The sequence below is a fragment of the Typopeltis vanoorti genome, chromosome 24, assembly GCF_054136105.1.
Source record: "Typopeltis vanoorti isolate ZY-2024b chromosome 24, IOZ_Tvanoo_1.0, whole genome shotgun sequence".
Taxonomy (NCBI): domain Eukaryota; kingdom Metazoa; phylum Arthropoda; class Arachnida; order Uropygi; family Thelyphonidae; genus Typopeltis; species Typopeltis vanoorti.
This window is the reverse complement of record NC_143572.1, coordinates 17810194-17833268: the sequence shown is the minus strand read 5'-3', so window position 1 is coordinate 17833268 and position 23075 is coordinate 17810194. Positions and strand designations below refer to the sequence as shown.

Genomic DNA, 23075 nt, shown 5'->3' with positions numbered 1-23075 from the left:
GTTTTATGCAACGATATTTATTTGAATTAAGCCAATCTTTAAGAGAAGCAGCAGATTCTAAAAGCAGTTTTCTTCTAAATTTATTGTGATGGAGCATGATGATCTTTTTCCAATTAATTTTGAGAGTTATATCCAAAGCATGGTGTGCAAGGCCATATTGACTATAGTCATGACTGCAGATGTATTTTTAATGTTCTATCATGTAGATTGTAGCTGATTTCTTCCTGTCTGTCCATGGTAAGCCAACCTGCAGAAACAAGGAACTCTATATACACCTGAAACTGAGAGAGAGAAAGGAGTTTGTCTTTAGTGAAGCAAATGAGGGTAGCTAGTTTTAAGTATGGCTGGAAAGTAGTGCAAAGATTGTATTTCTTTAAGATTCTGGATATTTTTTTCTGATATGCCTCAGACATAGGGGATGGTGATAGCATTACTAAAATCTTTCTGAAGAGAAGATCATGGATTGGGGGAATTATTATTTTTTTGATAGAGTAGAACTGTAGCCATTAGATAAAAGAAGCATATATGATTGAATTTGGCTGCAAGAGAGAGAGAGAGCTCATTGGAACAAAGGTTATAGGCTCTATGGGTTAGTGTTTTTATGACATGATATCGGTGAGATGGGGAGTAATGGGAAAGTTTGTGAATGTATCTGCCTGTGTGAGTGGGTTTCCTATAATGTCAAGAAAGGCTAGACTATTAGTTTCCTTTTCCATTGTAAATTGGATTCTAGAGACACATTCTGAAGACACATTAGAATTGGATTCTAATGTGTCTGGGCCATGAGACCAAAAAGAAAACACATCATCTATGTCTTAACTAGATAGAAGGTTTGAGAGAGGCTGAGTCAAGAGCTTGTTTTTCAAAATCTTCCATAAAAAAAATTGGCAGGGAGGGGTCTCATTTTGTACTCCTTGAAAATGTCTCTGTAACTGAGATGAATTATTGAAAGAATTAAATACTATTTTTAATATTTTCCTAGTGGTGTTTTTCACTCCATTAAACTTTTAATATGATAGTCTCCCACCACTTAAGCCTTAACACATGCACTTTATGGATCTCAGGTAAAGATCCATAATAGTCAACTTCCTAAATGGAGATGACACTTGACAGGACATTAATGGTTCAAATGCTGGATATTCCATCGTTGGATACAATATGAGTTAATGACCATTGACCTATTGTCTGCAGTGCATCTGTCTTAGGTTACATGTCATAGTTAGGTAGTTACTTTGCAATAGGCCTGAGTGTCTTCTATAGATAAAATATGTTTGTTTGTAGCCTATCCTTTTATTGGTCATAATCCATTATGAATAAATGAGTGATAATCGACAAAACATGCATTTGTAATGTCTGCCTTGACCCAGTAGTTGAGTAAGATAAAAAATAATAAAAAAAACTATTCATAATATAAAACATGCCATAGAATAGCATTACTTAAATAAAATTGATGATTCAACTGAAGCTCTTTTTTTTTTTTTTCCCCAACTCCTGATTATGAATTACCTGTCAACACGTAATGAATTAAATAGTCTTGCTTACAGTTGCGTATAGTAAATTATTACTGTGAATGAGTAGAAATTTGAGGTGGGGGAGCTTAACATTGATTTTGAAGACCTGCATGTTACACACTTTTAGAAATGCCTAAGAAGTATCAGCAGTAGAAGAAATGAGCAAAGAGAAGAAAACTTGGTTCTATGAATTTGGAGTTGAACTCTGAAGATATGTTAAATAGTTGATGCATGTTTTAGCAGATTTAGAAGAATGTGGTGGAATTATCATTGGCAGTTCTAATGAATGGTGTCCACATAAATATCTGTAGAAAATACTAGCAGAAACTGAACATCTTTTGTAAAAGAGATTACCAAATGAGGGTGATAGAAAGGTCATTAATCAGTCTAATTTCCCTCTTTCCCATTCAAAGAAGTTAATTTTCAGAAAATAGAAGCAGTTGCCTTAGAGGTTTCGAGGTAGTTTCTAATAATTTAGCTACTACTCTCCTTTCTCTAATCTCTCTCGCCTTGAATAAATCATCTTTTATTTGGAAGAATCTTTCCATAACACCAGTTACATCAATATGATCTTTCTGATATTCCTCTTCTAGCTCCACCTGTTTTTAATTGGAGTTTATCTTCATTCTGTTCATGTTGTAGTAGTGGAAGTAAATGGAATTATTGCTGATTGCTATTGCTCTGCTCTCTGATAAAAATATTGGGTACCTTGTCATTCCATAAACTCAGATTGCTAGTTCATGCATTGGCATCCAAGTGGATACCTGTTTCATTCTACTCTTGATGTAGCATGCTCATAAAGACCACAGAAGTAATTTATTATAGTGAATAGTTTGCTACATGCTACACTGAATGCTATTAATGCTATTTAAAATAGCATTGTGTCTGTGGGGATTTGGTTGGTACTTTTGGTGGTTTGTTATAATGGTGTTTACTACAGTAAGAGTTGATTGTAATAGAAAACACACACACACACACACACACACACACACACACACACACACACACACACACACACACACACACACACACACACACACACACACACACACACCTACATGGTCAGTGATCAGGCATTGGGTCAGGAGCTCCATTCTGCTCTCCACATTTGTTATATATAGACTAGGTGAAGATGCCTCCTCCCAGTTATCTAGCTTCAACCTATAAGAATCCTTTGTGTTTCTCACATTAAAAAAAAAAAAAGGTCTGGCAGATTAAAAATACAGTTTTTTTTTTGCAAATTTAAAGACTGGAGTAGCAGTATCAGAGTGTCCATTAAATATAGAACTCACTTAAAATTGAGCTGCTGCTGAACCTTACCTCTGGAACATCAGATGTGAGCAGAAGAGAGTTTTCAGTGATGTTTTGCATCCTGTGATTTTCTAGACTGAGAAATAAATGACTTTCGATTTACTGCCTGAAAATTTACCATGCATTTGTGGTTGTTGCTTTTAAACAGTTCAGGCTACTTTAGTTTTGATGACATCAGTCTCAGTAAATTACCCTAAATCCCACTGTATACCTAATCTCATGTATAAATTTATAATGTTGAAAGTCAGTCTTATGTTTGTTTGTTTTTTAGTATCATCATCATTCATAGATAGAGTTTATGATGTCAAAATTTACTGTCTTGTTATCATGCAGTTTTATTTAATAAGGTGACCTAAATTTCAGGTGGCTGCTTTCCTCCTGTGTTACCTTGTCTCCAGAAAATGCAACCAGTAAGCTTGATTTATATATATATATATATATCTTCATTATTTGAATTTTAATTTGCAGAGGAAATATTCAATTACAAGAAATTTTCTCTTTTATATGTATATATTTTATGGGATTAAGCTGGTTAAAAAGATTCATTGTTCTATAATAAATGAGGTTTTATATCTTGTGAATGGGAAAATTGACTTCTAGTACCTTAGCTCATTAATTGGATTCATTCCAGGAGACCCATGCAATACCTGTTATATCTCTCTCCTTAAAGGTCTTCACTGTCAGTAACTTGCTCATGTTGAAATTGAATTTAGAAAACACATCTGTAAATAATAATTACTAACTAAATTTATTTAGCCAGCCAATAAATTATCAGTATTTTGCCAAGATATCTTCATGGAAACAAAGAAATACAACTTAGTACATGCATGCAGGCACACTGGCAGGATCCCACAGTCCTTTATGGATGCAGTGATGGAAACTTGCCAAATATCTCAAAATAATAATCTCTCATATTTTAGGTGAAACGAGGTAGCCAAATTTGTTCAGATTTGGTGAATGCTGTGATGCTATGCCACATTCTAGAAATAACCTCTCATTTATATCTGCTGCTGTTTAAAAAGCTATCCATCCCCCGGTGAATCCAGCGATTCATGTCCATGCATGGTTTGCTACTTCAGAATAGCTTAGTGCAGGTAATGGACAAATTTCTGTTTCTCAAGACAGATATTGGTGGTCCTTCCTGTCTCTCTAAACTTATGCAAATTATCCTGAAAGGGCTATGAAAAAAATATAAGTTATACAAATTTTTCTTACTGCACATACATTATTTGCACTCCACCAAATAGTGGTTGTCCACAAGGCAAACAGCCTGTGCAGTACATGCTGTGTATTTCTATTCATGAACTTTCATAGGTTTTAGTGTTTATATGTGCCATGATAGATTTCCAGTCATGAGTACACATGACTGTAAACAGAACAGAAGAGAAAAAGTGAACCCATGGGTTAACCAAAATCGATTGAGATAAAAATTATAAAGAAAAAAATAATTTTCTGGTACAGTCTTATAATTATCTTCTAAAAATTCTGTACCAGGCACATAATGTGTGGTGCCATATATTTAAAAGTTTTTGAAATTGGTGTTTATGTGACGGGAAACATTAAAACTGTCTTTATCATAAGGTTCTTTGGCTATGTAACTACTCAATACTCTTGAATATGATGCTTCCTTAACATATAGATTTTGTAACCCAATACTTTTGCATGACAAAAATTTCTGGATAATGCTAGTAAAAATGTTTTTAACATCTTTATCAATATAAAGTAGGAGTTGCAAAAAAAAGAAAGAATTGTGAAAGGAATATAAACAAAAAAAGTGATCAGCATGCTCATGAACAATATAAAGCAAAAAGGGTAACAAGCATGATAGGGAAGGCCAGTGGTTAAATTTAGCCAGGGGCCCAGGACTGGAACTTTTTTTATGCATTGGACCGGAACATTTTTCTGTTTTGTGACTTTTTTCCCTTGACAGTAATTATGCCTACATTATTGTGTTATCATTCAACAATTATTTACAGTTTTGAATGTGTATAAAAAGTCAGTATCAACAGTCAGCTGATTACAAATGCGTGATGAAAGGGACGAGGTTGTTTGGAACTTCCTGTAATGCGCTATCTTGCATTGATTGACAAGCAAACATTGTTACAGCGTAGTGGAATTTTGAGACTCATAGCGATATTTTGTCTTTTCTAGTTGGCAACACTGTCAGTAACCAACAGCAGATAAGCAGTTATTTATCAGAGTTTGTGATTGTGAGAAGCACAAAGAAAAAGCGTGTAATATTTTTGTGTTTATGTAGACCTACTATTTCAACTCTGGATAAGTACATTGGTACCTTCTGTAAACGGAAAAATGCTCGGATGAATAAAACAAAATGAGTTTGTAATGACAGTTTGTGTGTAGTTTTTGAAGAGTAAGAAGCCTGTAATGAATCCACAGAAACACAGGATTCCCATCAGTTCCAATGCGATAATACTAATACATTGAACAAAAGGAAAGATTTGCCCACTTAATTTACTGATATGAATAAATGCATATGTTTGTCTAACTTTATCTTTAAACAGTATTGTTTTACATTTTACAGCATATTCATTCAAATATCAAAATCAATAAGACAATAATTGTTCAATGTTTCTATAGTCTAAATAAGTTAAATTAGAAATTTACGAAGGAATTTGGGTTATTTATTTCATCATCATCATCAGATTCCTGCCATGTAGCCTGAAGGGGTGCACAGGATATGATAATATCCTGTACACCCCTTCAGGCTACATGAAAAATTTACATCATTACTAACTTCTTATCTACAATTTTCTTCCAAATCAGTTTTACTTGTTAAGACTCCAACATTATCAGATCTTATATTTCTATCATCTAAGGCACTTTGTACCGTATCAAAGTTCACCTATATCCACCTATATCTTAGTGACCATACCACCTGAGATTAGCTCTGCTAATGCATTCTTGGATGCTGACAATGTCAAATTCTTTCCTAATATCCTCATTTTTAATATGATATTGCATTTGATGCCATCTGCTCACGCATCTAATCTTTCTCAGGACTCATATCTGCAGTCTCTAGTCTTTGATCAAGTGTTTTACTTCTGACCCAGCTCTCAGATCCATAAGTTAAAACTGGTTTGAACATTATCTTGTATAGAACTAATTTAGTGTTTGCTGACTAATTTCTCTCTTATTCCATATGAATTTATTGAATTGACTTCCTACCATACCAGCTTTGTTGATTTTGTTGTCTATTCCCATATTTAATTTACCATCTTCACTAAAAATCATGCCTAAGTAGCTGAAATGATTTACTTGTCTTTGTCTATTTTCATTGTCTTTGTCTTTTTATTGCTGACCTTCATACCATATCTATCACAACAGTTATTCAACATAGTCAAGGAATCTTGCAGACTTGTAGCGGATTTATTTAGAAGTATAACATCATCCACATAGCGCAAAGAGCTGACATTAGCTCTTTGCGTTATGTGGATTAGCTCGAATTTTGATATCATGTTTAATACCACATTCCTTAATAATGTGATCCATATAGATAATGAATAACAGAGGGGATAATATACATCCTTGTCTCACACCAGATTTAACATTAAACCATCTTACTGTACTACCTTCAATTCTAACTATTCACTTACAACTCAAATAAAGACTAAGTATTGCTTGATATAATGCACCATATAACTGTAGTGTATTGAATAGCTTCTCTCTTGGTAACTTGTCATATGCCTTTTCCAGATCGACAAAACTTAAATACAGATCTTTGTTATGTTCCCATGATTTCTCAACTATTTGTCATAAAGTAAAGATCTGATCCTGACAGCCTCTATTTCGCCTGAATCCAGCTTGTTCTTCACCAAGCTTTTCTTCTACAATTCTTCTCAACTGTTTCTCAAGTATACACCATAAATCTTACCAGGGAACACTCAGTAGGGAAATACCTCTGTAATTCTCGCATTCGGTTTTATTTCCCTTTTTATATATCGGCACTATGAGAGCTCTATTCCAATCATCGAGAATTCATCCCTCTGTCCAGGCTTTTTGAACTATGCAGTGCAGCCACCATAAGACTTTTATACCACCATACTTCAGCATTTCTGGTCAAAATCATCTACTCCCTGCCTTTCCACATTTCTGCCTTTGATGGCTTTTTCTACTTCAAGTATGGATATGTATTCCTGACTATATGCCTGTTGAGTGTTTTTTACCACTGTGCTATCACTGCTTGTTTCATTTAGCAATTTTTCGAAGTAATTGCTCCATACTTGAAGGATATCTTTTTTTTTCCTCATATTTTCATGTCACCTTTATCATCTCTAACTCCTTTTACAGCACTCTTTCTTCCATTTCTAATCTTTTTCAACAACCTCCAGAATATTTTGCCACCTTCTTGATATTTATTTTCTATGTTCTTGCCAAAGTCTTCCCATTACTTTTGTTTAGCTAGTTTTACACAGTGTTTAGCTTTCTTACGTTTGTTTCTGTATTCTCTAAGAGCACATGCTGATTTATTTGCCAGAAACTTTTGATATGCTTTCTTCTTTTCCTTCACGGCCTCTTTAACTTCCTGTGTCCACTATGGAGTTCTGATTTTTCTATCCTTGCAGACAACCTCACCACATGTCTCTCTGGCTGAATCAATCAGGGTTTTCTTCAAGGCTTGCCACTGATTCTCCAAGGTTTTGTTCTTGTTCTCCAACTCTTTCATTTTGTCTTCAATTATCTTTGTATATTTTAGTCTACAGTTCACATCTGAGAGCAGTTCAACTTTTATTCGCTTTAAAACTTTCTTATGTGTTATTCTTTTCAATATGAAATTCAGTTTTATCCTGCTCAAGACTAAATAGTGATCACTTCCAATTTCAAATCCTCTGTATACGCTGGTGTCCTGCACCAGGGAGAAAACATCACTATCAACAATAACATAGTCAGTGAGACTTTTCTTATTCCTTGCTTCTCTCCATGTGAATTTGTGCACATTTTTATGCTGGAACATTGTGTTAGTAATAACCAGTCCATGTCCTGAGCAGAAATCCAACAGGTATTTGCCATTATATTAGCTTTGCTCTTTTCTCCAAATTTTCTCAAAATATTTTTGTATGTCTGACAATTTCCTACTCTGCTATTTAGATCCCCAACAAGGGCAAACTTTTCCTTTTTTTCATTGTGTCAGTTGTTTTCTCTAAAGCCTAAAAAAATTCCTCCATTTGTAACTTAGTAGAACCTTCTGTGGGACCATAGGCACAAATAAGTCTCATTTTCCAATTCCCCATTCTGATATTTGCCCACATCACTCTACTTGAGACTGCCTGCTGATCTTCCTCGTATTTACTGTTGAATACCATGGCTACTCCTTCTTTTCCTTGATTGTCATTGCCTGAATATAACATTTTGTATTTATTGCTCAGAAAGATCTCACCAGTTTTTGTCTTTTTTTGTTTCAGTCACTCCTATTATGTCGGTCTGGTACTTATCTAATTCCTCAGCTAGCTCTATTTCTTTGCCATTCAGGCTTCTGATGGTGATAGTACTGATCTTTAACTCTGGTGATGTTGAGCTGGGGTGTGTTTTCAGATTTGTTGCAGTAGCTGACTATTCGATGTTTGCCCTGGTTCCCTGGCAAAAACAATGGGAGCTTTGTTTAACCGGGCTATGCTCCAGCCGGCATGAAATTTTGTCATGCTGTACCATCACTTGTATTTTGGTTTAAGCCAATAAGAATACAATTTGGTTGACTAAATCCCAAATTGACAGCCCATCCTCGTTCGTTCAGTATCCAGGTAGATACCCAACATGGTGCACCTCGAGAAGCTGAGGATTGGACGTTAGGTCAGAAGCCTTGGTAGATTCTCCGCATTCATTGAAGATTATGTGGAGGTCTCCTCTCAGTTATACAGCTTTGACCCTTAAGCACCCCTTATTTATGTCATCATTATTGTATTTCCATTTTTTTTTCTTTTCTGCATTTATGTAACAAGCTGAATAGGCCCACTGTTTTTTCATCACTCATATTAATGTTATCTTAAATTGAATTTTCTTTTAATTTGTTGAAGAGAAGGCCTGATGGCTTTAACTCCACCAGAATGAATCTTAAAATAATTATGTAATCTTGATACAAAAAAATTGTGCTGATAACATCTACATTACTGACAAAACAAGGCTATTTTATTGTGCCACATTGGATGGTTTTCTGTGTTATTAACACGCTACACTGTTTGGATTAATGAAAGCAGTAGATCATGTAACAATGTTATGCTGTTGAAATATGTCAGGAAATAGTAAAGAAAAGATGTGGATGAATTTATGAGTTGGGATATGGAATTGCATTCAAAATTAATAAAACTTTTACTGGTTCTTGACAATTGCTAAAGAGCTCAATACAAAAGTTAATCTTTTACAAGCACTACAGTTTAAGGCTGATAATTAGGAAGGAATATGCAATGAGACATTCAAAACTGTTTTGCTCACTATGGTTTTAAGCAGTCAACCACCTCAGAAACTATGAAGTTGTTGTATCCATTGCCAATCCTCTTCAATACTATAATGAAAATGAACATTTTTGAGGAGGAAATTGAAGTAAAACATTAGAAGAAAAAGAAAGTGATGAGGGTGACACTCCTGAGCTTGAACAAGTGACTACCTATTATAGCCTTTTATTTTGTTATCTTAATTGTATTTTATCTTCTCACTCTCTCATTCACACCCCTTAATTAAATTATTTATTTATTTATTGACTGTACCATTTAGTGAATGAGTGTGAATTCATGAGACTCTTAAACTGTAATAAAGTGAAAGTTATTCTCCATTTTCATCTAATCAATATTCCGTGTCATTCATGTCTTAAACTTATAAATTAACATAAATTCAAATTTTTACTTCAAAATTTGAATTAGTGCATTGACAAATTACAAAAAAGAAGGGTGATATGATTAGGACTTACAAACTTCTGAAAGGGTCATACAGCATTTCAATTTATGGAGGATGGGGACAGGACAAGAGGGCAACGTTGGAAGCTGAGAATAAATGCCGCTGAGCCGGGGGGGGTGAGGGCTAGATTTTTCTCTCGTAGGGTGGTGCGTGATTGGAATGGATTGCCATTGGATGTTGTGAGTGCAAGCAGTGTGAATGAATTCAGGAATAAGAGTGATAGCTGGTGCGTGTAGTATGTGGCCTCCCTCGATGAGTCCCTGATTCCTTGGGGGGGGGGTCTGTCTTAATAATAATAATAAAATTAATGAAGCTCCTTAAATCTTTATTGTTTAATTTATCTATAAACATATGTACAAAAAAATGACTACTCATAGAAAGTTCCGTATAATTAATCACGAACCTAAGTTCAAAGATCCTAACAATTCTTTCTCGTATCCTTTTCATGTCCAGAAAAATTTACAAATTACTTCTACTGATAAAACACTTTGATGTAACAAACATGAGCTCATTTAACATTATTATAGCTTCACTGGAACATAACAATCCTTACACTTTCATACTTGACACTTATTTGAAAGTATTATAAGCGATATGAAATTAATACTACTAAATAAAGAACAAGAACATCACTTAAATTGTCCAGGTGCAACTTTACATTCCTCTAGGTACTTACTTAGGGTAAACTATTGTTCATAGAATGCATTTTTACTGCACAGTCCTTCTCTATCCGAGCGATAATGTTCTTCACCTTCTGTTTCGCCCTTCCTGCTGATTTCTTACTCTTGATCGACAATCTTCTCTATCTTTGGTATTCTCTTCTCTGGCAATGAGGACAACCTCAGTCGACAATGAATGCCTTTTCCACTGGTGAATATCTTTCTTGCTAACGAATGCTTCTCCTAGTTGTCTGTCCTCCTTACATTTGTCCTAGCATAAGTAACTCTGTTTCTGTTGCTGAAGCCACAAAAGAATGTGATGGGGTACTTGCTCGGGAACAAGAATCAGATGTTAAAAGCTAGCATTAGCTTCCATGCCTCCTCTTCTTTGAATGTTGAATGGAGCTATTTGATGTTAAGGGAGGCAACACAGAAGAGGAGGGTGGTAGCATTATGATGTTTTAAGAATTAATGCCTAGCCTAGCTGGAAGGCAGTCTGCACTGCAGACTGGCTTCCAACTTTGAACAGAAAACTGTTTTTGATTTTAAAGGTATTGTCTGCTGTTTTATAACTGGAGCAGTTAAACTGAGAGCCAGTATATTTTTTAATTTTAGAGTTGATGATTTCATGCCTCTGGGGGTGGGGGTTTCACCTCTATATCGAATTCCAAAGTTGTTTCTCCGGCTCTTTTAGAATGACTGGTGTTTTCTTATCTTTTTGGGGAAAAGTTTCCTCTTTTATCGGTTTTTTTTTTTTTTTTGAAAGTTCCTTCAGAGGTGGCAGTTGTTTTTCTTCCTCCTCGATTTGCATTTCCTATGCAGGGAGGATCTTGGGATCTTCAGAAACAGATGAAGTCTCCTCTGGTGTGGTTGAGGAATTGGTTGCTGGTGGAATGTTGACCTTGTTGTCTTCATCTGTTATTACAGCCATTTGTTGTCCCTCTGTAGTCAATGATGCTAACTGGCACTAAGAGTTATGAAGAGATAAAAAGGAAGTCACAAGACAGGATGTTGTGATGTGCTGCTATATTTACCAATTTTCGGATTGATGCACCAAAGAAGAAGAAGAGTCAATGGTAACGTGGAAGTGGCTGAAGGGGAACAGTTGCTTTAGCAGATGGTTTTGCTGAAGTGGGCTTTTTAATTTTGCCCAAGACAGTGTGTGAAAAAGTATTCTCCCACTGGTTTTCTTAGAAAGTTCCAGAAATTCACCGGCGTCCCCCAACAGACTACGGAGTAAGTAGTTCTATTGGTGCCCCTGCCTATTCTGTGAATGTATGCAAGGGGGGGACATGATGTTATTTTATGTTCTGTGCTATTACCCTTACAGCAGGGGTGTGGGCACTGGCTAGAGATGTGCCTGACATTCACACAATTGAAGACTTTGCTTGGGGACAGTCACTCCCCAGATGTTCGGTCAAGCTGCATCGAAACACTGTCTCGGTACTCCGGGATAGTTTACCATTACCCGGAATGTTCCAATGTGAACAAGGTTGGGTATTGGCTGTTGCATGTCCATGGTGAACATTACTTCACTATAATACCACGTGGGATCTTCCTTGGAGATGCTCTTTTTGATGTTACTATGACTCAAAAGATGTCATACCTTATTACTAAAATACTCTGGATTAGAAATAGATGTTGAAAGTTTTTCACTTGGAAACCTGCCTGGGTAGTGGCCCTTTCCATAATGCATAGCATAAGATGAAGTCATTAGCCTATATATACAAGTAGCCAAGTCAGGAAGATGCTTCATGTGCAAACATTGTTTGTTTGCACTTGGATAAAGGATGAAACCAAGAATATAATTTCTTGGCATCTTTAATTTAACATCACCAATTGGAATAACATATTTTTCACAAATAATTCCTTTTTCTTTTCAAGTAAAAACTTGTAAAAACGAGCTTGATACAAAAAACATTCATGTGAGATTTTACATACCCACGATGCCAGAATATTTATTATCTATTACAACTTTATTTCATGCAGGAAGGCAAATCAATACATATTGGAACTGATTTTGTTTAATAATTGCAATCAGTCAATCAATCATTAAAAAAAAAAAAAAAAAAAACAGGCTACACTCAATCAATTCCTAAAACATGATTAGTTACTAAGAACTGCATGTATGTTTGATACGTATAATAAGTGAAACTATTTTTATGGCAAATATTTTACTTTAATTAGCCATAAAATACTGTACTGGATGGTCAGGAGAATGTGGAAGACTCAAATAAGGAAATAGTGCACTTGCATCTTCACAAAACAGGGCATGAGATTGAAACTCTGTAGAAATGACAAGAGAATAGTCGAACTGAGAAGAGAAAAAGTGAGAGGTCCAAGGTACTAAAGAAGATCTTATAATCAACAATAGAAACAAGGTAAAGAGATAATCATTTATGGTGATTCTGTGATAAGAGAAGTATTTCACAAAAGTGCAGCAAAATCTTGTTTCCCTGGTACAAAGATGAATAATATTAGTGATGCTTTTAGAATGCAGAAAGGAAGTAAAAGAATTTCTTACTTTGGCTGGCACTAATGACCTGAGAGGTGAGAAGTATTATATGAGGAAGGATGTAAAAGGGATATTGGAAAAATCAAAAAACAGAGGAGCAAGAAAGAGAAGTTTGTAAGTCTGCTGTTATGATACAGGCAACTGAGGTTGGAGGGCAGTGATAGCTAATGAATCAATATGCAGGTTGTAGAAGGAACGATGTAGAGTTTGTGGACCTATGGTCTGAGTTTAATGAACAGAAGGATTTGTATAATGCTGATGGACTTCACTTGAATGGATTTGGACTTGTGTCTAGAGAAAGCTGAGGGTGTAGAAGCACAAAGTCAGGAAAACTAACAAAATTAGGGCATAAGCAGGCATGTGTGTGTGGGCACCAATGAGGCAAATGATTGTGTGAATCTCTCAAACAATTATATTGAATTGTATAATCTATTTGGGATGTAAAGGTTATTGATAATTAGGGGTTACTACAGTTTTTATGTACTTCTAGAAGTATCAGGAATAAGAGGGAGGAGTTTTGGCATTAGTTAGTGCAACCTTCCAGAAGGTGTAGAGACAGCAAGTGACAGTTGCAGGAATGGATACGGGTTTACTATTTTCAGGGAAAATAGAGTAAACAGGATGAGGGATGGGGTACTGCTGATGAAAGAGGATGAATTACAGCCAACGAGTGGGGGGAGAGGCTAGTTGGGCAGATAGCAGTTCTTTTATTGAGGGATTGAGCCAATTAGGACAAAATATAAAATTGGTTGCTGCTATAGACCCAGTGGGGCCAGGGTCTATAGCAGCAACCTATAGCGGCATGAAAGCATACATCAGATTAGTACAATCAGTGATGGTCAGGTAATTATTATGGGGACTTCAACTTCGGAGACATGGACTGGAAGGAAGAAAAATTACATGGCAGGTAGGAAATGGAATTTATACATTTACTGAGAGATAATTACTTGAAGCAGCATGCGATGGAGTGGACTCAGGGTATGAGAGTGTTGGATATGATTACAGAATCAGAAGACCTGCCCATAACTAGGTTTGCTACATCGCCTTCAATTCGGGAAAGTGATCATGTGGAGGTAGCAAAACATGGAATATTCATTTAAGAAGTGGGATATATGGAACCCAACACAAATGATTATGACAAGCTTAGGAGACAACTTAGGAGAAAAATCTGCATTGACGGTAGTCAAAGGGGGGGGGGGTATCTGGAGGAAGCAATATCAGACTGTGTACCCAAGTTGGGAGAGTAAATCAGGTGGGAGTTAGATGGATGAGTAGTAAGCATGAGCTGCAAAAATGCAAAATGTTGTGGAGGGTATATAATGAAAAAGGTGATCAGCATGGTAAGGAATGCAAAATCAGATTATGAGAAAAAATTAGCTGAGCAGGCCAAAGGAAATCCCAAAAAGTTCTTTCATTATGTGGCAAGTAGGAGGAAGAATGAAGAAGGATATTTTTAAGGAGTGCTGATGGTAAAGAGGTGACAAAGACATGAAATAGCTGAGTTACTGACCACTCTACAAAGGTTGTTGTGGCAGAGGTGACAGGGACTGATGTGAGAGCAGAGGTCGATGAATACTTAGGATATTGTAGAATCCCAATGCAGACAGCTATGTGATTAGATGAGATATCAGATTGCATTTTACAAGATGTGCAGGGGAACTAGCAATGCCTTTGACTATACTGTGTAATTTAAGTCTCATCTCTGGCAAAGCCCAAGAGAGTGAAAGGAAGGCAAAATAATTCCTTTACATAAGGAAGGATCAAAATCTGTGTAGCATTTTATACATCAATCAGTAACTCAGGAGTGATGGGGAAGAGAGTACTGGAAAAGTTGGTCAGAAAGCGAATTCAGGAATGGGTGAATAAGGATATGAGAATATTCTAAGTGGCAGCATGGCTTTTTGAAGAGTTGATCGTGCCTTACTAATTTACTAACTTTTAATATCATGATTAGCTATCCAATGTCGCATTATATTGGTGGGATTATGTTAGAAGAAACTGATAGTGACAGTTGAGTTGGATAAAGGGAATGGAACAACCTCTCCACAGATGCCTTGAAACATACTCTAAACCTCAACAAGTATGACTGTATAAATTTGCTGAAGATTTGGGAGACAGCCAACTTAAGACCAAATTAATACCTACCTTCTCTCTGTTTTTTTTTTTTTTTTTTTTTTTTTTTTTTTTTTTTTTTCCTCAACATAATGACACCTGATTAGAACTTTAGTCTTTGTGTTTTATAAGTTACAATTGTACAAGTTCATTCTTATACTGGATTGTGGTTATCTCACGTACTGTAACAAACTTTTTGTGCTCTGAAAATGCTGGATAGAATACCAGCAAAATATCAGCAATAAGTTAATAAATAAGACTATTACACATTTTTTATATATAACGTTCGTGAAGTAACTTTATTTTATTATCCTACATGTTTTGCCAATTTTTTTCTATCGGCATCATCAGGGAATACAAACTAGTAAGCTATCTTTTCTACATGGCCCATGAACTTAAACTTCCTGTCTACTAACATTCCAAAATCCCTAGCCTCATCCGTTTCTTCTAGCATAATCCCACCAATATAATATAATACGACATTGGATATCTAATCATGCCAAAGTGAATGACTTTACATGTTGATTAATTTTAGCGGCATAAAAGAACACACACTGATAAGAAAATAACTATTTATTAACTTGTGTTGAATTTTTTCTTGCCTATTATTTATAAGACTATTACATTTTTTTTATATATAATGTTTGTGAAGTAGCTTTATTTTATTATCCTACATGTTTCGCCAATTTTTTTCCTATCGGCATCTTCAGGGAATACAAACTAGTAAGCTATATGAAGGTAACAGACTAGATTATAACTGATGGTTCTAATTCATACAAAAAATTAGTATTGAATGAGGCAATGCGCATGTCTCGGGAACATGATTTATTCGTTATGGCTCTTGATGTAATTGTCATGAAAGTTCATTTCTTTGATGTTTAATGATCTGATAAAAGCTTTCCAAATTTCTGGTAAGGTTAGACCTTGATTCTTGTTTAGGTTTTCAGTTTTACGGGCGACTGTAGCTGCTTCCTTGAAGGTTCTTGAATGGTAGTTATCTTCTATATAGGGCATAAGGCTTTTATCCCACTCAATATGATGGATAGTAGAGGCAAAGTGGCAAGAAAGGCCTGAAATGTCTTGTCTGTTGTTTCTGACATATCCTATGTGTTCTTTCTTTCTCGTTTCAAAGCTTCTAGAGGTCTGACCTCTGTAACTCATACCACACGAGCAAGGTATATTATATACTTCAGAGTACTTGTAGAATGGATGAGGATCTTTCGGTGATCTTAAATTTCCAAATAGTGTTGATTGGCTTGAATGCTACTCTGATATTATGTGGTTTTAGAAGGTTAGCTAATTTTTTGGTAATGCCACTGACAAATGGAATAGTAATAGTACTGATGTATTGGACGGTATCTCGTTGTCTATTGGTATATCAGTCAAGAGAATCTTGTTGTAGAGTCTTTTTGGATAACCATTTAAAGATAGTTTTCTGGATATTGTAGTTAATTCCATTTGTAGGTCATTCTTATCTGTTGTGTACTGTATAGCTCTTTTCTTAAGCATATGGATAATGCTAAGTTTCTGAGCTATATGATGAGACGAGTTGAAATGGAGGTAACGTCCAGTATTTGTAGGTTTTCTATAAACAGATAGGTTGATACTATTATTTGTTTGTTTCTTTATTAGGATGTCAAGGAATGGCAGTTTTCCATCTTTTTCAATTTCTAATGTGAATTTGATGGTATGGTGGAAACTGTTGATTTGGTTAAGGTAATCCATTAGTTCTTCTTTCGTATGATCCCAAATGAGAAAGATATCATCCACATATCTGTACCAAATTTTCGGTTTTGGAATGATCTGGGATAAGATTTTTTCTTCTAGATCTTCCATGAATAAGTCAGCACAAGGAGGGGAGAGGGGGCTACCCATGGCTAATCCGGTGATTTGTTTGTAGACAGTTTTTTGCCAAATAAAATAGTTAAAAGTTAAACAGTGATTGCACAAAGTAGTGATGTTTCTTGGGGACAAGTTGTCTAAGATGTTGATGACTTCAACCACTGGAATGTTTGTAAACAAAGATGTAATGTCTAGGCTTGCTAGTATATCCTCTTCATAGATAGGGATGTTTTTTATTTTATCTATAAAATGTTGTGTTTTTAATATAAGTATCTGAGACGTGAATGTGTTGTTGTAAAATCTTAGCAAGGTACTTGGACAGTTGGTAAGTGGGAGAATAGATTCCGTCAACTATTGGACGTAATGGTATACCTTCTTTATGAATTTTAGGAACTCCATACAGTCTAGGAGTTAGTGGGTGCATTGATTTTAACTTTCTTATTACTTCTATAGGCCAGTTAGTCATTCCACGTAATAGTTCATTGGTGTCATTATGATTTTTTATGGTCGGATCTCTACTGAGAACTTCATAGACAGACCTGTCAGATAATAGATTTTTAATTTTTTCTTCATAATCTTTAGTATTTAATATAACTGTCTTATTACCTTTGTTGGCTTTGAGTATGATGATGTCTTTATTATTTCTTAATTTGAGAAGCGTTCTTCTTTCCATGTCTTGTCGGAGCTGAAAGGATTATGCTGCTTTTTAATCGTAAGTCATTAGCTATTGGCATAATTGAATCCTTTTTTGAGGATAGAGATCTCAGGTTTAGTTAAAACGTGTTTAGATAGGTTAGTTATCACTTGGTTATCTGGTAGAGACGGTTTATAGTTGATATGATTATTATACAGTGTATTGAATTTATCACTTTGTGTCTTTTTGCTGTGGTTAAATGTTTTGGTAAAACTTTTGCTAATCATATTGTCTAATAGTTGCCATGTCTCTGCATCAAGGTTATTAGAGATATCTGTGAATAAGTTATAGCACTGTGAGTCTATTTTGCTAAGGATGAATCTCGTATGGCAAATTCTTTCTTTGAGAAGTGCACACGAATATTCTTTTAAACAAAGAAATTTTGGGATCATGCTATTGTCTCTGCATCTTTTTAAAAAAGTCAGATGGTTCAAATACCTAGCTTTTTTGCATTTTAAACCTTCGAGATTGCGTATCTTTTGTTTGGTGATCTCGTTGATCCTGTTCATTGTGTTGAAAATTAAAAATCTATTATCTGACAGGTCTGTCTATGAAGTTCTCAGTAGAGATCCGACCATAAAAAACCATAATGACACCAATGAATTATTGCGTGGAATGACTAACTGCCTATAGAAGTAATAAGAAAGTTAAAATCAATGCACCCACTAACTCCTAGACTGTATGGAGTTCCTAAAATTCATAAAGAAGGTATACCATTACGTCCAATAGTTGACGGAATCTATTCTCCCACTTACCAACTGTCCAAGTACCTTGCTAAGATTTTACAACAACACATTCACGTCTCAGATACTTATATTAAAAACTCACAACATTTTATAGATAAAATAAAAAACATCCCTATCTATGAAGAGGATATACTAGCAAGCCTAGACATTACATCTTTGTTTACAAACATTCCAGTGGGTGAAGTTATCAACATCTTAGACAACTTGGTCCCAAGAAACATCACTACTTTGTTCAATCACTGTTTAACTTCTAACTATTTTATTTGGCAAAAAACTGTCTACAAACAAATCACCGGATTAGCCATGGGTAGCCCCTTCTCTCTTCCTTGTGCTGACTTATTCATGGAAGATCTAGAAGAAAAAATCTTATCCCAGATCATTCCAAAACCGAAAATTTGGTACAGATATGTTGACGATATCCTTCTCATTTGGGATCATACGAAAGAAGAACTAATGGATTACCTTAACCAAATCAACAGTTTCCACCATACCATCAAATTCACATTAGAAATTGAAAAAGATGGAAAACTGCCATTCCTTGACATCCTAATAAAGAAACAAACAAATAATAGTATCAACTTATCTGTTTATAGAAAACCTACAAATACTGGATGTTACTTCCATTTCAACTCGTCTCATCATATAGCTCAGAAACTTAGCATTATCCATATGCTTAAGAAAAGAGCTATACAGTACACAAAGATAAGAATAGATAAGAATAAGATAAGATATTCTTATCTATTCTTATAAGAATGACCTACAAATGGAATTAACTACAATATCCAGAGAACTATCTTTAAATGGTTATCCAAAAAGACTCTACAACAAGATTCTCTTGACTGATATACCAATAGACAACGAGATACCGTCCAATACATCAGTACTATTACTATTCCATTTGTCAGCAGCATTTCCAAAAAATTAGCTAACCTTCTAAAACCACATAATATCAGAGTAGCATTCAAGCCAGTCAACACTATTCGGAAATTTAAGATCACTGAAAGATCCTCATCCATTCTACAAGTACTCTGAAGTATATAATATACCTTGCTCGTGTGGTATGAGTTACATAGGTCAGACCTCTAGAAGCTTTGAAACGAGAAAGAAAGAACACATAGGATATGTCAGAAACAACAGACAAGACATTTCAGGCATTTCTTGCCACTTTGCCTCTACTATCCATCATATTGAGTGGGATAAAAGCCTTATGCCCTATATAGAAGATAACTACCATTCAAGAACCTTCAAGGAAGCAGCTACAGTCGCCCGTAAAACTGAAAACAAGAATCAAGGTCCTACCTTACAAGATATTTGGAAAGCTTTTATCAGATCATTAAACATCAAAGAAATGAACTTTCATGACAATTACATCATGAGCCATAACGAATAAATCACGTTCCCGAGACATGCGCATTGCCTCATTCAATACTAATTTTTTGTATGAATTAGAACCATCAGTTATAATCTAGTCTGTTACCTTCATATAGCTTACTAGTTTGTATTCCCTGAAGATGCCGATAGGAAAAAAAATTGGCGAAACATGTAGGATAATAAAATAAAGCTACTTCACAAACATTATATATAAAAAAAAGTGTAATAGTCTTATTAATAATAGTCAAGAAAAAATTCAACACAAGTTAATAAATAGTTATTTTCTTATCAGTGTGTGTTCTTTTATGCCACTAAAATTAATCAACATGTAAAGTCATTCACTTTGGCATGATTAGATATCCAATGTCGTATTATATTATATTGGTGGGATTATGCTAGAAGAAACGGATGAGGCTAGGGATTTTGGAATGTTAATAGATAGGAAGTTTAAGTTCATGGGCCATGTAGAAAAGATTGCAAATACAACTTAGAAGTAATTGCAATTCTGAAATGAATGTTCACATATAAAGATAAGGATGCCATTTGGCCTCTTTACAAGGCCTCGATAAGACTTCACTTGGACTATTGTGCATAGGTCTGGTCTCCTGGTTTCTATTGCGATTCTGATACAGTGGGTAGAGTGCAAATGAGAGTGTTAAAAATAATATCAGGATTGTGGAATACTGATTATGAAGACAGATGAAGAATTTGTATACTTCAGACACTAGCAAGCAGGAGAAAGAGGATTGATATAATTGAAATGCACAAACTTCTGAAACGGTCATACAAGATTTCAGCTGATGTAATTTTTTCAGTTTATGGATGGTGGGGAAAGGACAAGAGGGTATCCTTGGAAGCTGAGAATGAAAGCTGCTAAGAAGGGGGTGAGGGCTAGATTGGAATGGATTGCCATTGGATGCTGTGAGTGCAAGCAGTGTGAAGGAATTCAAGAATACGTATGGTAGTTGGTGCATGTTGTAGTATGTGGCCTCCCTTGATGAGTCTCTTACTCCCCGGAGGTCAGGGACTTCTCTTAATAATAATAATATTCCACTTTGTACTAGATATCATTGGTCATCATATTATATTCAGTTTGAATAAATAAAAAATTTGCAATTTGATTATTCTTATCTTAATAGGACAAATTCCATCCACATTCTGATGTAAGGCAGCTGCGATTAGATGAGGAGTTGCCACCATTTAAATCAAATAATGTAGAGGCCTTAGGAGAACTGTTTCTTGGATTCTTGGATTACTATAGCAACTTATTTGAGTAGGTATTGATATATTTTTCTCTTCTCTTCTCTCTCTCTCTCAAGCATGCATGTGTGCGCACACACACACACACATGCATACAAAACATTTATAAAACAATCTTCAGATATTTGTATAAATACTTAAAGTAGTGTTATGTATTATCATTATTATTGCATGGGCACTTCCATGGAGTCTGAATTAGTTGGAGACCCAATCTATCCACACAGTATCTATCATACCTCTCCTTTAGCTCATTAACAGACAAACCACTTACAATTGACTCTGACAACCCATTCCACTCATTCACCACTCTCTAAGTGAAAAATCTGGTCTTCACATCCTAAGACTTGTTCTACCCTCCTCTTGATGCAGAGAAACTATTTCAGCACTTGTTTAGAGACCAAGTGCTGAAATAGTGTCTCTGCATCAATTCCATAAGTCATTCTGTATCATTCCTATGAAACCATTTTCTTAACTTAAATGTTTCTATCATATCCCTTCTTTTCTGCCTTATGAACTAACTTTTGCAACCTATAAACCCTAAATCTATCATCACAGGGAGCATTTCACAGACCATTCACCATCTTTGTCACTCATCTCTGGATTCTCTATGCCATTTCCTCATCCCTTACAAACCAAGTGACCAGACCTGAGCAAAGTAATCCAGACATAAAGAGGAATGATAACTTTTTATCTCAGCTTGTTAGTGTTCTTCAATGATGAAGTAATTCTGAGTAATTCACCCCAAATTCCAAGCTTCATCAGTTTCCTGGAATATAGTTCCATCAATTTGGTACACACTATGTCTTTCATTCCAAACTTTACACTTTTCTACATTGTCTTTTGCCCGTATCATCAACATATTTAAATCATCTTGTCAGCTCTCTACATTGCATCATCATCAGCAAACAACTGAATATTTCCTTTCAAATCATTTCCTATGTACAAATTAAATAGTAATGGTCCAAGCACAGAACTTGTGGCACACCACCAGTCACACACCTTCTCCTGGATTCTGTTTCTCCATATACTAATTTTTGGTATCTGAACATCAGCCAGCCTTATATCTATATAACTAGTTTCATGTCATCCCCCATTTGCTCCAGTTTGGAACTCTGTTTGTATCCTGTCAAACCTGACAGGATACAAACAGAGTTCCTGTGATACCTTTGCAAAATCCAGCATTATCATCATGTAGCCATTCCTTTTAAACAACTCAGCTGTTTATAAAAAATTAATAAATTACTAAGGTATGACTGACTTTTCACAAAACCATGCTCTCCTCCATAGAGTGTCATATCCTTGTCCATTCCGCAATGCTGTTTTACCCTTCTGTTCCCCCGGGACTTTACAGAGTTAGGGTTAAATATCCCAGTCTGAGGCAATACCAATTCTTTTGCACATTCTCATGACACACACACACACACACACACACATGCTGATATCCCATCAAATCCCATGGCAGCATTTCCGTTAAGATTCTGCAATATTCTAATTACTTCCAGTTCATTAACATATTCTCACATCAGTTCCTGTCATATTTATTGCACCAATATCCTCACTTGGACGATATAGACCCTTCCAAAGTAGTCACCCAACTATTTCATATCTGCTTCTGTCACCTCGCTTGTTATACTTCCGTAGTCATTCTTTCTTTTACTTGGCACATAGTGAAAGAACTTCTTTCCTAAGCCTGCTCAACTATCTTCTTATGGTCTGATTTTACCTTCCTTCCTATGTTTGTTACATTTCTTGTCTAAGCCTGATTGCATGATCACTCTCCCCAATATCAGAGGCAGTAGTTACCTTTGTGCTGATCCTGTGACCAGATCCATCACATTCTGTTTCAAATAATTATCTCTTAATAGGTGTATAGATTCTATGTTGTTGCGGTTTCCCATAATAATTACTTGACCCACTTGTGCTAATTTGTTGATGCATGTCTTCCACGTAATCCCTTGCATCCCTTAATCTGTATAGCAGCAACCCACAGTATATTTTGTCCTATTAGCCTCTCTCTCACACCAGACTGTCTTCCTGATCTCCTACTGCTTTCGGCAGCAATTCATCTGCAGTATCCACTCCCCATCCCACCTTCTCTTTCCTCTCTGAAAATACTATACCCCCCCCCTCATTTTCTGTTCCTGTGACTCC

The 23075-nt window shown here is 35.5% G+C and overlaps 1 protein-coding gene across 1 annotated transcript in view; it reads left to right on the top strand.

Moving 5' to 3' along the window:
• Nucleotides 1-23075, top strand: part of LOC150092961 (poly(A) RNA polymerase gld-2 homolog A-like) — a 197358-nt gene that overhangs the window by 130602 nt on the left and 43681 nt on the right. The window contains exons 11-12 of the mRNA XM_090413719.1: nucleotides 3186-3232; nucleotides 20804-20937. Coding sequence (XP_090269845.1) covers nucleotides 3186-3232; nucleotides 20804-20937 — 181 coding nt within the window. The remainder of the gene's footprint in view (nucleotides 1-3185; nucleotides 3233-20803; nucleotides 20938-23075) is intronic.